The sequence below is a fragment of the Monodon monoceros genome, unplaced genomic scaffold (assembly GCF_005190385.1).
Source record: "Monodon monoceros isolate NGI ecotype Baffin Bay Population unplaced genomic scaffold, NGI_Narwhal_1 Super_Scaffold_13, whole genome shotgun sequence".
Classification (NCBI taxonomy): domain Eukaryota; kingdom Metazoa; phylum Chordata; class Mammalia; order Artiodactyla; family Monodontidae; genus Monodon; species Monodon monoceros.
In genome coordinates, this window is record NW_021703769.1 from 29399871 (window position 1) to 29412401 (window position 12531).

Sequence of the window (12531 nt, forward strand, 5' to 3'; positions counted from 1 at the left end):
AATGCCACCACCCAGCTGGCCTCTATTGTGTTTGCTGGGTTGGGGGGCGGGCAGTGTGGGATGCTGAGTGCTTTTGCTTTATTCTGGTGTACATTAGAGCAGCTAAAATGTTGGTTTATGGTTATAACGCCAGGTTCATTTTTATGGCAGGGAGGAGGGATGGAGTTCTTGACCCCAGTTGGGTTGACATGCCACGGTTCAGCCTGGGGGGCCAGCTGAGTTGAGCCCTTCAGGAGGCCCGGCTCAGCTACCCCAGACCCATACTGAGTCCTGGTGAAGCCCTTCCCTGGGAGGGACTTCAGAGGCCCGGGGTGGCTCCCTTGCCTTCCTGCAGGTGTTACTCTGGTAAAGAGGAGGTGCCCAACCCCAAGGACAATCAGAAAAGCCTGTTGGGGGGTGGGGGGTGGGGGTCCTTAATGCTGGTGTGTCGCTCCCAAGCTTAAGTTACATCCCCTCCTCAGTCCTAGCAGCACGGCCCAGGGCCTAGATTTAACAGTTGTTTCCTCCCCTAAAATTCATCAGCACCCGTGGGTGAGGACAGGACCTCATCCCTTTGCTCCCTTCTTGTCTGTGAAGCCCAGCTGGGTTGATTCCTCAGGAAGTGCCGGTGGTGGTGCTCAGCCTTCTCTGAATTGTCTGCTTGGCGTGGGTGGTGTCCGGCTGGAACTCAGGTGTGGGGTGCTGGGGGGCCTGCTTACTCCTTGCCTGGTGATCCTGGACACAGCCCCACCTGCAGGAAACACAGGCTACTGGGGTGGGGGCCCCAAAGAAGGATCACTTGCCACGTGGCACTTGGAGCGGGGCACCCCTCTGTGTCTGCTCCTCAGCTGCTTCCTCAGAGTTCTGTCCTAGATGCACAGTACATTTTCTGTCCCCTTTGAACTTTACCCATCCTGCAAGCAGCACCATGAATGTGCTCATCCCACCCTACCAGCCACTGGGCTCTTCACTGGCCCCAAGCCCACTTTCCCTGCAGGTTCCTGGCAACATGGCAGAACAAAGGCCTCCTGGACCTTCCATGTTTCCCTGTTGAGCTACGGTGTGGAATTGGAAGTAATAGCCCTTAGGCGGCACTCAACAAATCAGTCCCTTTTATCCCACCTCCCCTGGGATGGTTTCTCCCTCCTCAGGGCGCTCAGGTGGCCTTCAGAGGCTGGGGCAGGGCAGCATGGATGGAGGCGATATGTAGAAGCATAGAAACAGGAGCTTTATTCTCTAATGTGCATACATACAGCAAGTTCCTTACACAATCAAGGAAATGGTTTCTCTTTCAGGCTCTTTTATCAAAAGAAAATCCATCCTGCTTAGTCCCACCCTGGGCAGAAGCTGCCCTGAGCAGAGTTCCGGACCCAAAGCAAAAGGCTAATGGGAAGAGGAGCAGACACACACCTTGGAGCCCCCTCAATGCCCAGACACCCTAGGCCAGTTGGGACAGCTGTGAGGGGGTGCAGTACAGAGCAGCACCCCAAGATACCCACACACAGCCACAGAGCCAGCCTGGGAAGACCCAGAGGGATGGGCGAATGGGGTGTGGCCAGGGCCTGGTAGTCAGGACCTCAGTGCTCAGCGTCCATGGCGTCCAGGTACTTGGCTTCAATGATTTGGGGCAGCAGGTTGTAGCTGAGGGGAGGGGGAACAGGCAGGAGGATAAGCATTGGGTCAGGGAGGAACAGGCTGAGGGTAGCCACTCCAGCCCACTGTCTCCCGCCCAGCCGAGTCCCTTCTGCCTGCTGGCCACCCTCCCGTACCGGATGGGGATCATGGCGATCATGATGAGGGGAAAGATCATCTTCATGTAGGGCAGGGTGCTCATGCCAAAGGCACAGAGCAGCAGCAGCTGCAGGACCTGCAGGCCTGTGAAGTAGTGGATCTTCCTCTGAGGCACCCTCCGGATGTAGTGGGTGGGTGGGTACGAGGTCTGTGGGTGGCAGGGATCAGGTGTGGGCAGGTCTGCAGCCATATCCCCCACCCCCACCCCTCACTCTCAGGGCCAGACACTCACTTGGTCCTTGAGCAGCAGGACCATGCGTGCAAACAGCTGGTTGCCGTCGATGGAGGTGAGCGCGATGTAGAGAAAGAGGCCGTAGAGCACAGGCTTGGGGATCCACTGTAGCGGGAAGGGCAGCAGCAGGAGGGAGAAGCCCACCAGGATGCTGGCGCCCAGGGAGGTCAACCGTGTCTCCTTCACACTCACAATCCTGCGAGGTTCCAGTGCACTGGGTCACCTCTGGCCTGGTCCACAGGGCTGTGTCCATCCCAGGTCACATGTGCTTCCTGGGCTCTGTTACTTCTGGGCCCTTATCCCCCGAACCATATCCTTCCTTAGGTCATATGTGGCCCAGGGCTACCCCCCACCTCAGGGTCCACGTGACTCTGGCCTCACGTCTCAAGGGGCCACTTTCACACTCACGTCTCGTAAATGTGCCCATTCTCCACACGCTCCTCCACCAAAGCTAGTGCCCGCACGTGCAACGGGGAGTGGGGGTAGGCAGCATGGATCCAGGGCAGCCCAAACAGAGACAGCCCGGTGTTGATGATGGCGATGAGCAGGAGGTCCCAGTGGTAGGCAGTGCCCTTTACCAGCCTGCAGCAGGCAGGGTCACATGTGGACAAAGCCCCATGGCCCCTGGAGGGCTGGACACACGCTTACCCCTCCCTCCCCAGCCCTGCGAACCTGTTCTCCGGGGCATTAGCCAAGGCAGCCACCAGGTTCTGCTCGATGAAGAAGAGCATGGAGAGGAGGAAGCCGAGGCCCATGGCGCCGCTGACGGCCACCAGGGATAGTGAGTGCATCTCGGCCATCTCGAACAGGCTCTTGCTTGGGTTGTAGCGGAACTTGCCCACTGCAGCCAGGTACAGGCCCCTGCTCAAGCCTTCCTCCCCCACAGAGCAACCCACCACACCCCACCACACCACACGCCTAGTCCCAACTCACTCTTAATCTCCTGGAAGCCGTAGGAAGAGATGAGGGAGAAGGTAAGCACTGAGATGGGCAAGGCACAGTCTGACAGGATCTCACGCATGTAGGGGTGCAGGTAGGGGCTAGGGAGGCAGGTGGGTGTCAGCGTGGCCTGCAGCTTGTGCTCCCTTCCCCTCCCCCTGAATGGGCGCCCTCACCTCTTCTTGAACTGGTAGAGGGTGTAGCTCAGCCAGAGTGTCCCCAACATGATGAGGAGGCTGAGCACAGCTGTGTCCCGGGCCAGGGGCTCGGGGCCCTGGCTGCCCACTGAAGTCAGCTCTGGTGGGCCGGCCAGGAGGCTGGTGTTGAGGGCAGCGTGGAGGCTGCTGTTGAGGCTGGGGCTGAGGCCCAGCAGGCTCACCGGGGAAGACCTGTCTTCGTAGTAGTTCCCGTGGTTGTGGCCACAGTAGTACTTCTGGAAGACTGTGGACACAGGCCAACGGGACTCAGCCATCTGGGCTCTGGGAGCCTGGGGCCCAGCAGCTTCCTCCTGGATGTGGGGGTGAAGGAGCCCCGAGGGGAGGAAGGGATTCTGGGGGGAGGAGGGGAGAGAGCTGGCCTTCTGTCAGCCAGGACCCCTTGGCCTGCCTGTCTACCCACCACCCCACACCCTGCCCTTGTCCATTTCTGACAGCAAATCCTGCTTGGCCCAGGGCCTCTGATCCTGCCTAGGGCAGCTCTGTCACCCTCTAGCACGTGGGCCTGCTGCTCTTTGCCAGTCATGGCTCCCAGAGCACCCTGGGCCATGGAAGCAATCTTAGCGCTTACATGCTTCTTGGCTGCTCTGGGCACAGTCCATAGCCCCCCATTTCAACTCAGCTTCCCCTACAGCAGGTGGCCGCCGGCAATACACTCACTTTTGACCATGCCCTTGACAGCATCCAGCACGAATGTGATGGAAATGAACAAAGCAATGATCTCCTCCGTTGACCTGCCAGCAGGGGATATGCCTCATAAGATGGGGTGAGTTGTTAGTAGCGGGGAGGCTTCCCCGAGCCTCAGCATGGCCCCCTACCTCCTGCCATGAAGAGGACCAGGGTCCTAGGCTTTCCCCTTGGAGCAGTGATATGGTGGGGGCACCCCATCTGCTCTAGGGTTAACAGGGCCTCAGAGGCTGGCATGGAAGCTGACCCAGGCCCCTGGCTTTGGTCTCCCTCCTGCTTGTGAGTCCCAGAAGCTTAGGGAAGGCCCTGTCACCTCTTGAAGAGACTCATGACCAGGCTGAGGTTGAAGAGGGCATAAAGCGCGAGGAAGAAACTGTTCCACAGGCCTGTCCATGCATAGAAGGTACTGAAGTCCAGATTGTAGTCATCACAGATGCCACGGATCACTGCAGGCGGCGGGACAGGAGTGAGCAGTCAGGGCCAGGCTGGGACCAGGGACCTCAGGAAGCATCTCCCCGCTGCCGCCCCCACTGCACCGTGGATGTAGAGGGCCAGGGGTGCGGTCGTCAGCAGCACCACCAGCGGCTGCCCGGAGAAGAGTGCGTACAAGAGGCCTCCAATGCTCTGCCCAGCTATGGTCTTCTGTACATCTGAGGAAGCGGGGCGGTCAGGGGGAAACCGTGGCCCTGGGCTCCACCCGGCATGCCCCACCAGGCTCCAACCCCTCACCAATGGCCCCGTTCGTGTTCTCATCGTTGAGGGACCCAAAAGCGATCGTGGGCAGGAGGCAGGCGAAGTAGAGGAACAGGGTGGTGGTGATGTATTTGCCCACAGCTTTGTTTTTCCCGATAATGCCTAGGAATGGGAGACAGGGCAGAGGGTGTGTTGGGGACACAGGACAGGCCTGGGGCCTGAGCTACAGGCCGAGCTCCAGGAGGGCCATGGGCCACTTACCATCAGTGAAGTCCAGCGGGTACACAGGGAATCTGCGCGCGATGTCCTCCCGGATGCCCCTCCCCATGGGGAGAAAGTCCTTGTGCCGTGGGGGCTGGGAAGAGGACACGCATCCATCAGCCCTGTGTCCCTGCCCTGTGCTGCCCGCCCAGGCCACCTCTGCCCTGCACCTGCGGGGGTCTGTGGGTGCAGATGGAGCTCATGCTGTAGTCCTTCGTGCTGATGCTCGGACAGTGGCTCATTATGGTGAGCAGCTGTCTCTGATGTACCAGGGCCTCCTTGAATTCCTCCTCCGTGCGGGTCTTCAGGAGCTTTTGGCGGAAGGTGATGTCTAAGAACATCGTGGCAAACGTGCGTCCCACCTCCGTCGCAGTCTTGGTGCTTTTCTGGGGATGGGGCAAGAGAATCACATCTGTAGCCACTGTAGAGCGAAGGGTGCCCAACCCCGGCCTGGCCATTCACGGACAGACATTCCCAAGCACGTGGCAGGTGCTCTCCCCATGACCTGGGTGTAGTCCCCCAAAGTTCAAGCATAGTGGACCCTGCCACGATTTCCACCAGGTCAGCAGATCACTAGAACTACCATCAACCTAGTATTTTTTTTAAAATAAACTCAGGTATTAAATCTGTGTAATTGTGGATAATGAAATCATGATGATGGAGAAAAATGTTCACCCAGCTACTTTTCACTGGTGGCATTTGCACGGTCGGCTGGTTTATGATTTTCAGAGGTGTTCCAGGCCCATCCGGCCTTCTGCCTCTTGCCTGGCCAAGCTCAACCCCGTCCATGAACTCAATGTTCAACCTCCACCACAGCAGCCTGTCTCACCTCCCCATCCTAGGTCCCCTGGGAGCAGCATGCACCCCCCCCCCCCACTCCGTGCTGCCCAAAGCTACAGTCCCGGGGCTGCACCGTGCACACTGTGCTTTCTGGTAGCTTTAGAACAGGCTTGTTCCCCCGAGGAGGAGCCAGGTGTCAGGATATCTGGCGTGTCTCAAGGCACCAGTCTAGCCACTCAATCCTAGGGATTCTATTCCTTCCAGCTGTTCTGGCCACCTTGTCAGCTGTCACTCCCTTTGACCCATGAGCTGCCCGCTGCCCTAAATGCCCTTCCTCTCTCCCCAGCAAAGTAACATCTGGAGAGATTCACGGCATGTCTATGAAAGCCCTAGGAGGGACGATCCCGTTAGCACCCCCTTTGCTTAGAGAAAGCCTGGGGAGGGGCCATCCGAAGCTCTGAGTCTACACCAGAGGCAGGGGCAGAATCATCAAGAAGCCAGTGGAATCTTAAGAATTAAGGCCCTTCCCAGGCCTGGGGAGGGGCCCTAGCCATTTTCTTTTAATGACTTTAAAATCCTTTTCCATAAAAGAAGATTCCCCAAATATACGTATAAGTCTCAGCCCCCACAAAAGCGAGATGCCCCTGGCTGGGGGGTAAATGCCCCAGGAAGGAGTGGGGATCTTTGGTCAACAAATCATAGCCAACTGTAGAGTTAGGGTTGGGCAGGCCAAAGAAAGGCCCCTATGTTTGAATAGTAATAATCTTAAAAAGTATCTCTTGGGCTTCCCTGGTGGCGCAGTGGTTGAGAGTCTGCCTGCTGATGCAGGGGACACGGGTTCGTGCCCCGGTCTGGGAAGATCCCACATGCCGCGGAGAGGCTGGGCCCGTGAGCCATGGCCGCTGAACCTGCACATCCGGAGGCTGTGCTCCGCAACGGGAGAGGCCACAACAGTGAGAGGCCCGCATACCGCAAAAAAAAAAAAAAAGTATCTCTTTTCAGTCAGGAAAGAAATAGAACCTTTTGGGCAACTTCTGGGGAAATTAGGCGTTGATGAAGACCTACCAAAGTATGCTTCAGATAAACCCCAGTAGGGCAGAGATGAACAGAGAGGGTGAGAATGTGGCCTTCAGAGGCCAGGACTGTGGTGCCTCCAGCACTGGGAGAGATGCCTCCAAGAAGAGGGCAGGGTAACCTGGAACCCTCCTTCCTGGGAAACAGAGCAGCCACCCGAAACCCCTCCTCACCATCTTGGGTGGGGCCAGCACTAGGATGACGAACCGCACCTCACAGGAATTCTCCCCCCAGTTCTGCGGGCGAACCAGGCGGCTGATGCACACGTGCCGCTTCAGCAGAGCCTTGGAGGTACAGCTGGCAGGGACAGAGAGGGCACACAGCACACAGTTGCCACCCTTGGGAGCTGGGGCTCCCCCCTCCCCGAGCCCCCAACTATGACCCCAGTGACCTCTGTTAGGGAGGAAAAAAAAGACCAAACGGGATGGATTCCTCACTCTCCCCGCAAACTGAGCGAGCCAGCCTCCACAGGGACTGGATGCCTGGCTCCAAGGTGACGTGGGGAGGCCAGTTGTGGCAGCCTGGCAACTCACATGATGCAGAGCCACGACTGCTGGTATTGCACCCCCGTTACTGTAGCAGTGACCCCTTGGATTGTATCTGACAGTAGGTGAACTGCTGACAGAGTGGAAGGAACAGGAGGGTCAGATGGCCCCACCTCCCTGACCTCCCGCCCAGGCAGAGGGACAGCCCTTACCTTTACCCTCCATGGGGGCCCCGGCATCAGTGAAAAGCATGGCCATGAGCAGGTCCAAGTTGCAGTCGGGCTCGGTGTTGTGGGAGTCTTGGGCTAAGCGGCACAGCATGGCCCGTAGCACGTCATCCAGGGAGGTGGCTGTCTCGTTCAGGATGATGCTGGCCCGTGCCAAGAAGCCGTCTAGGTCCCGGTGCGCCCGGATCTCTTCCTCAAAGTTCTTTAACTTCAGGTACTGTGGGGGCCCCACACACAGAACCACACAGGCCCATAAATAAGAAGGACCTGTCGCTGTCTGGGTCCTTCCTCTGTGGTGGTCCCCGGCTGACCCTGCCCACCAGGACCCGACACCCGCTTCCCAGAGAGAAGACCAGCGAGGTTGGCCCCAGCAGCCGGGCCCTGGGCTAGTATGAGATCCAGCATCAGTGTGAGCTCTCTCAGGGAAGCAACCAGCTCCACCCCCAGCTAGTGGCCCAGGACCAAATGTCTCCCATCCGGTCAATGGGCCACTTACCTTGCGGGAGGTGTGTAGGAGACCGTAGCCTCCAGGCGATTCACTCTCTGCTGGAGGAAAGCGGGGGCTCAGGGGGCGGCCCCAGCCCTTCAGGTCTCTCTTGGTGGAGCGGGGCCGTATCTGCCCAGTCTCCAGTCCCCTGCGTGCCTCCCCCGACCCGTCCCTGCTACAACCCCCATACCAGACTGGGTGGGCTGCACCTCGAGGTTGACGTTGACAAAGAAGCGGATGCTCTCGCCAGACACAATGGAGGAGTTGACCGTGTCGAAGGCCTCATCCCCCAGGCTCTCCTCACGGGTTTCAGAGGCATCATCCACGTCACACTTGAGGTAGCCTGGAGCCCCAACCACCACCAAGAGAGACCCCCCCAGAGGGCCTGGCTACACATAGGACAAAGGGGCGGGGGCCCCTGGGCTGTCCCACTTGGTGCAATCTCGGTGAGTGGTAAGGGAGGCCTCTAGCAGTCTAGGAAGGAAGCCTCAGCTAGGCCCAATATCTGATCCTGGCCCAGCCCCCTGAGTATGGCAGCCAGCTGGCACCCCCCACCCAATGGTTTTCTCCAACATTCTTCAGCAGCGGGAACCCTGCACTGCTCTGTGCCACACATATCCTTTAGCTAGAGAAAGAACATGTTCATTCCACAGACACTGAGCCAGGCACATGGTACAATGATGTAGTTAAGACTGACTGGCCCCGCCGTCTCAGAACCTCCAGGTTGTGGGACCTGGACCTGTCTGGCTCCCCAGAAACGATTCAAGGAAAGCCAGAGCCCTGCAGTATCCGGACCTCATTGGCACAGGGAGGGCATGTGGGGCAAAGCATCAGGGCTGAGAGACCTTAGTCCAACATCAGACAAGGCCCAGGAAGCAAGAGAGCCAGATAAACAGAGCCAGAGACGGAGGTGACAGGACCCCAGAGGCGGCCTCATCTCAGGCCTCCACCCATGGTGGGCGGGGGGCATGTTATGGTACCTTGGGACTCCAGAGCACAGAACCTGCTGCCCCTTTCTTATGGTCTGCCTCTCAGTTCCTGCAACTGACCCCCAACACAGGCCCCCTCCTATAGGAAGCCTTCCTGATGACATGAAAAAGTTCCAATCTGCCCTGAGTCCTGCTGGGGCTCCCCACAGCCTCTGGGATGACAGCCTGAGCCAGACCTGCTACCCCTGGCCCCTCAGGCCCAGTCCCACACCACCCACTTCAATCTCTCACTCCTTAGGCCAGGCGGCCAGCACCCCAGGCATGCCAGCTCCTGTCCTCCAAGCTGAGGGCTTCCCTCCCTGGAGGGCCTTCTTCAAGGCTTGACAGACCCTTTCTTCTCTGGCAAGTCCACCTAGAGCCCTCCCTGCCTTACTCTTGGCCCAGCTGACACCTCTTCCTCACTGTCCTGTAGGTCCCCTGTGGTCCACCACTTGTGATTTACCCAGGAGCCCTTGTAGCTGAGACCCCACCAATGCCTGAAAAACACCTGTGCAGGAACAGGGACGGGTCCGCAGCATGCCTCCACCTGCCAGGCAGTGGCTCACCCTGACTCACTTCCACCCCCTCCCACTGGTTTCCTCTGCACATCCCAGGCCCTGTCCCCCATGTCCTGTGCTCAGTCTGGGCCCTTTCTGGGTAGGAGGCACTAGGCCTCCACTGTCAAGGCCATCATGGACTGGTGACCCCTAACTCCAGGTCTGCACTGCACCCAGAGCCCAGAGAAGAACTATTAAGTCAAAAGATGTCATTCCCCCATTTGTCATGGAGCTCACGTCCATGAAAAACACCTTCCTCCCCAATTCTAGACCTGCTTTGCTTAGAATGCTTGGTTCCCCAGCCCCGAACTGTCCCAACCTCCCTTCTGTCACCCCCACCAGCACCCACTATTCCCCGGCATGCCTCTCACACTGTCCCTCTTCTCCCCTATCCTGGGCTCTATCTAGGACCTACCCAGCAGACACTACCAACTCCCTGCAAGGCTCCTGGGATGCCATGTGTGCCCTATCTCCACCCTATAGCCCAATCACATACCTAACCTGCCCACCAGCAGCCTGGCACATGCAGTCACCATGCCCTGGGGACCCTGGGTAGGAGCACATCACCACTGTGTCCAAGCACTGTCCCACTAAACACCCCTCTGAGGCCAACTCCCGAATCTGGGCTCAGGAGAGGCAGCACAGAGCCAGCCCAGAGAGATGGGGAGGGAGAGAGCTAGGCTGGTGCAAGCAGGGAAAGCTGAGGTGCTGAGAGGTTACAATTCCTTAGAGGGACAATGGCAGCCCCTCCCTCACAGGGCTGGGTGGGGTCTGAGGAATGTGGGCACACACAACACTTAGCCTATAAGCTGGTCAGACAACCAGAGCATTGTAACAGCAAAACCATGGGCTATCAGATGGTCCACATAGTGCAGGATGGGAGCAGCCTGCCCTCCCAGGACCACAGGACCACCAGAGATCTGCCAGAGTCCAGGGCAGTGTCAGCTGCCCCTCTGACCACATCACAACCTTCTGGAGGGTAGAATCCAAAGGCATCCCAGCACCAGCAGAGGACCATGAGTACCCAGGTAGATGGACTAGGTCCCCTAGAGACTTTTGACCAAGGAGCTCTCTATATACACACACCCATACCTGAAATGTACTCACCTGCATCCTCAAAGTATCCATTCTGCGACATGATAGAAGAGTTTTCTGCAAGGCAAGCCAAAGAATTGTCACCAGCTCCATGCACCAGCCCCGGACAGTCTACAGGGCACATCTGCTGCCCACCACACACCAGCCCTGCTGAGTCTTTCTTACCCTTCCCAGAGACCCTGGGAGAAAAAGGAGCAGGGGACAGTACAAGACAGGGGCTCCTTGAGGAGCCAGAGGAAGCCAGGCCTGTTATTCTTCAGCCCATCTGCTAGGGGCTGCCCAGGTGGGAAAGGACCAAGGCAGACAGGGAGATGTTTTCAGCATGTTTTCTCCAGGAGTAATTAACAGTACCCGGTGAAGGAAGGAAGGATTCGCTTGTTGCTGGAGTCTGGAGGGAGGAGACCCGTCTGGCCACCTTCCCTGTGGAAGCCGGCCTCCCTCTCTCAAGCCTTCGCTGCCAAGCCCAGTAACTGGGCTGGGGCTCTTCCAGCACATTTCGGCTCTCACTCTCACGTCGGTCCCTGGTGCCATCAACACCCATCACACGTGCAGTTGCCCCCAACCTCACGCGCCAGGGGTCACACTGGGGCGACCCGGCAACGGCCTCCTGCCCTCAGCACCACCCACTTTCTCCTGGGAGGCGGAGCCGTTGGTCCTCTTGGGAGATGCCGCGGGGTGGGGGGCGGGTGGTGGGGGAGGAAGGGAGCTGTCCGCGCTCTCAGCGCCGGGCCCCGGATGGATGGTCCGGACTGTTTGTGCCTCGCTGTGCGAGGAAGGAAGCGACAGGAAGGGCCGCGTGCACGAGAGGAAAGCGCCTCCAGACTCGGAGACCCTGGGGGTCGGGGGGCAGGATGCGGACGGACTCCCGGGGCGGGAGCCCGGGTGGCATAGAAAGGAGGGACGGGGTCAGTAAAGCTAGCACCAGAGGCTGCAGGGATGGACAAAGGACGAGGATGACGATGGTATGGAAGGGTGGGGATGCTACTCCCATGCGGGGCGGTTCAAGTGCACGTAAATAGACGGTCGTACAAACCCCGGGCGTCAGAGCGGCGACGGAGAGACTGCTGCGGCCGCGCAGGGGACAGTCAGAGGCCCAAGGATCCCTAAGAGTGGGCAGGCTGCCGCGCTGCGCCAGGGGCGGGAAGGTGTCGGGTAAAACGTAAAGTGAGGCTTTCCGAGGTGGCTGCACGCCCGGCTGCGAAGACCCTGGCGCTCCAGGTGCTAGGGACCCCGAAACTCCGCCCCGCCATTTGCAAGCCCCCCACCCCTCCACCAGCTACCTCGTAGGTTGAAAAACAACATGTTGAGTTTCAAAACGGTGTTAAGTCAAGCGCGCAGTGCCCACGAAGTCGTCCTGGGCTTCCCCCAGGCACCCGCGTACCCACCCGGGCTCCCACTCCCTCGTGGCTGAACTCACCCCGGGCACCCCCGTCTCGGTTGGGAAGCCCCCACGACCCTCTCGCCCACCACGCCGGGGGCCGGTGCAGGCCGGCGGCGTCCGCATTCCCCCCAGCGCCTCGACGGCTCCGCGTCCCAGCTTAGCACGCCTCTGCGACGGAGACCGGACGGCCTTCCAGCCGCAGGCACCCACCGCATGGCTGGAGATGGAACATGCGCCTGGTGGCCGCGGCCATGGCCCCAGCGATCAGCCGCGGGACGGCTGCACACCAGTGCGCACGCCCTGGCTCCTCACCAGGTGTCGCGGGACCGCAACCTCGGCGTCCAGGGCGGGCCGGCGGCTGGAGCCGGTGACACAAGCCTGTGCCGCGCCTGGGTCCTAATGCCGCGCCAACGGTCCTCCCCAGCGCGGCCCGGGCGGGGTCCCGTCCGCCTGCCCCGCGCCCTCACCCGCGCTCCTGTTCAGCCCGGGCGGGCTACTCCCGGGAGCCCGCGGCGACTTAGCCAGAACGCGTAGACTGGGCTTCTTCGGGCCCGCGCGCTGAGCGTTAGGGGCTGAGCCGGGCTGCGAAGTTTCTGGGAAGAAGGTCGGTGAGCTCGAAGACCCTCCGAGTTGAGGCAGTGAGGCGGGTCTGGGTAGGGCCTCCCTGCAGTCGGCTTTAA

The 12531-nt window shown here is 59.5% G+C and overlaps 1 protein-coding gene across 13 annotated transcripts; it reads right to left on the reverse strand.

Moving 5' to 3' along the window:
• Positions 1 to 563: 563 nt before the first annotated feature.
• SLC4A11 (solute carrier family 4 member 11) lies at positions 564 to 12531 on the reverse strand. Of its 13 annotated transcripts, none has more exons than XM_029220489.1 (19): positions 10483 to 11829; positions 8041 to 8193; positions 7349 to 7906; positions 7185 to 7269; positions 6825 to 6948; positions 4968 to 5183; positions 4798 to 4891; positions 4573 to 4698; positions 4380 to 4493; positions 4157 to 4289; positions 3817 to 3890; positions 3118 to 3382; positions 2936 to 3042; positions 2675 to 2843; positions 2411 to 2584; positions 2003 to 2198; positions 1749 to 1918; positions 1556 to 1620; positions 564 to 730 (listed from the first exon to the last, which is right to left on the reverse strand). In XM_029220489.1, the coding sequence occupies exons 1-18, from the start codon at positions 10592 to 10594 to the stop codon at positions 1557 to 1559; spliced, it is 2934 nt and encodes a 977-aa protein (XP_029076322.1). In that variant the 5' UTR covers positions 10595 to 11829; the 3' UTR covers positions 564 to 730; position 1556. The 13 variants fall into 13 exon arrangements, with proteins under 13 accessions (XP_029076322.1, XP_029076323.1, XP_029076325.1 ...); XM_029220492.1 differs by lacking the exon at positions 564 to 730 and adding an exon at positions 11888 to 12257 and having other exon boundaries at positions 864 to 1620; positions 10483 to 10527; XM_029220493.1 differs by lacking the exon at positions 564 to 730 and having other exon boundaries at positions 864 to 1620; positions 10483 to 10527; positions 11504 to 11828.

Bases quoted from the DNA above. Each gene is read 5' to 3' on its own strand.
- SLC4A11 (XM_029220489.1), bottom strand. From the start codon at position 10,594: ATGTGCCCTGTAGACTGTCCGGGGCTGGTGCATGGAGCTGGTGACAAT. The intron at 5,184-6,824 runs GTGAGGAGGGGT...CCCCATCCCCAG, and splicing joins TGCTGGCCCCACCCAAGATG to AAAAGCACCAAGACTGCGAC. The intron at 2,585-2,674 runs GTTCGCAGGGCT...TGCCTGCTGCAG, and splicing joins GCTAATGCCCCGGAGAACAG to GCTGGTAAAGGGCACTGCCT.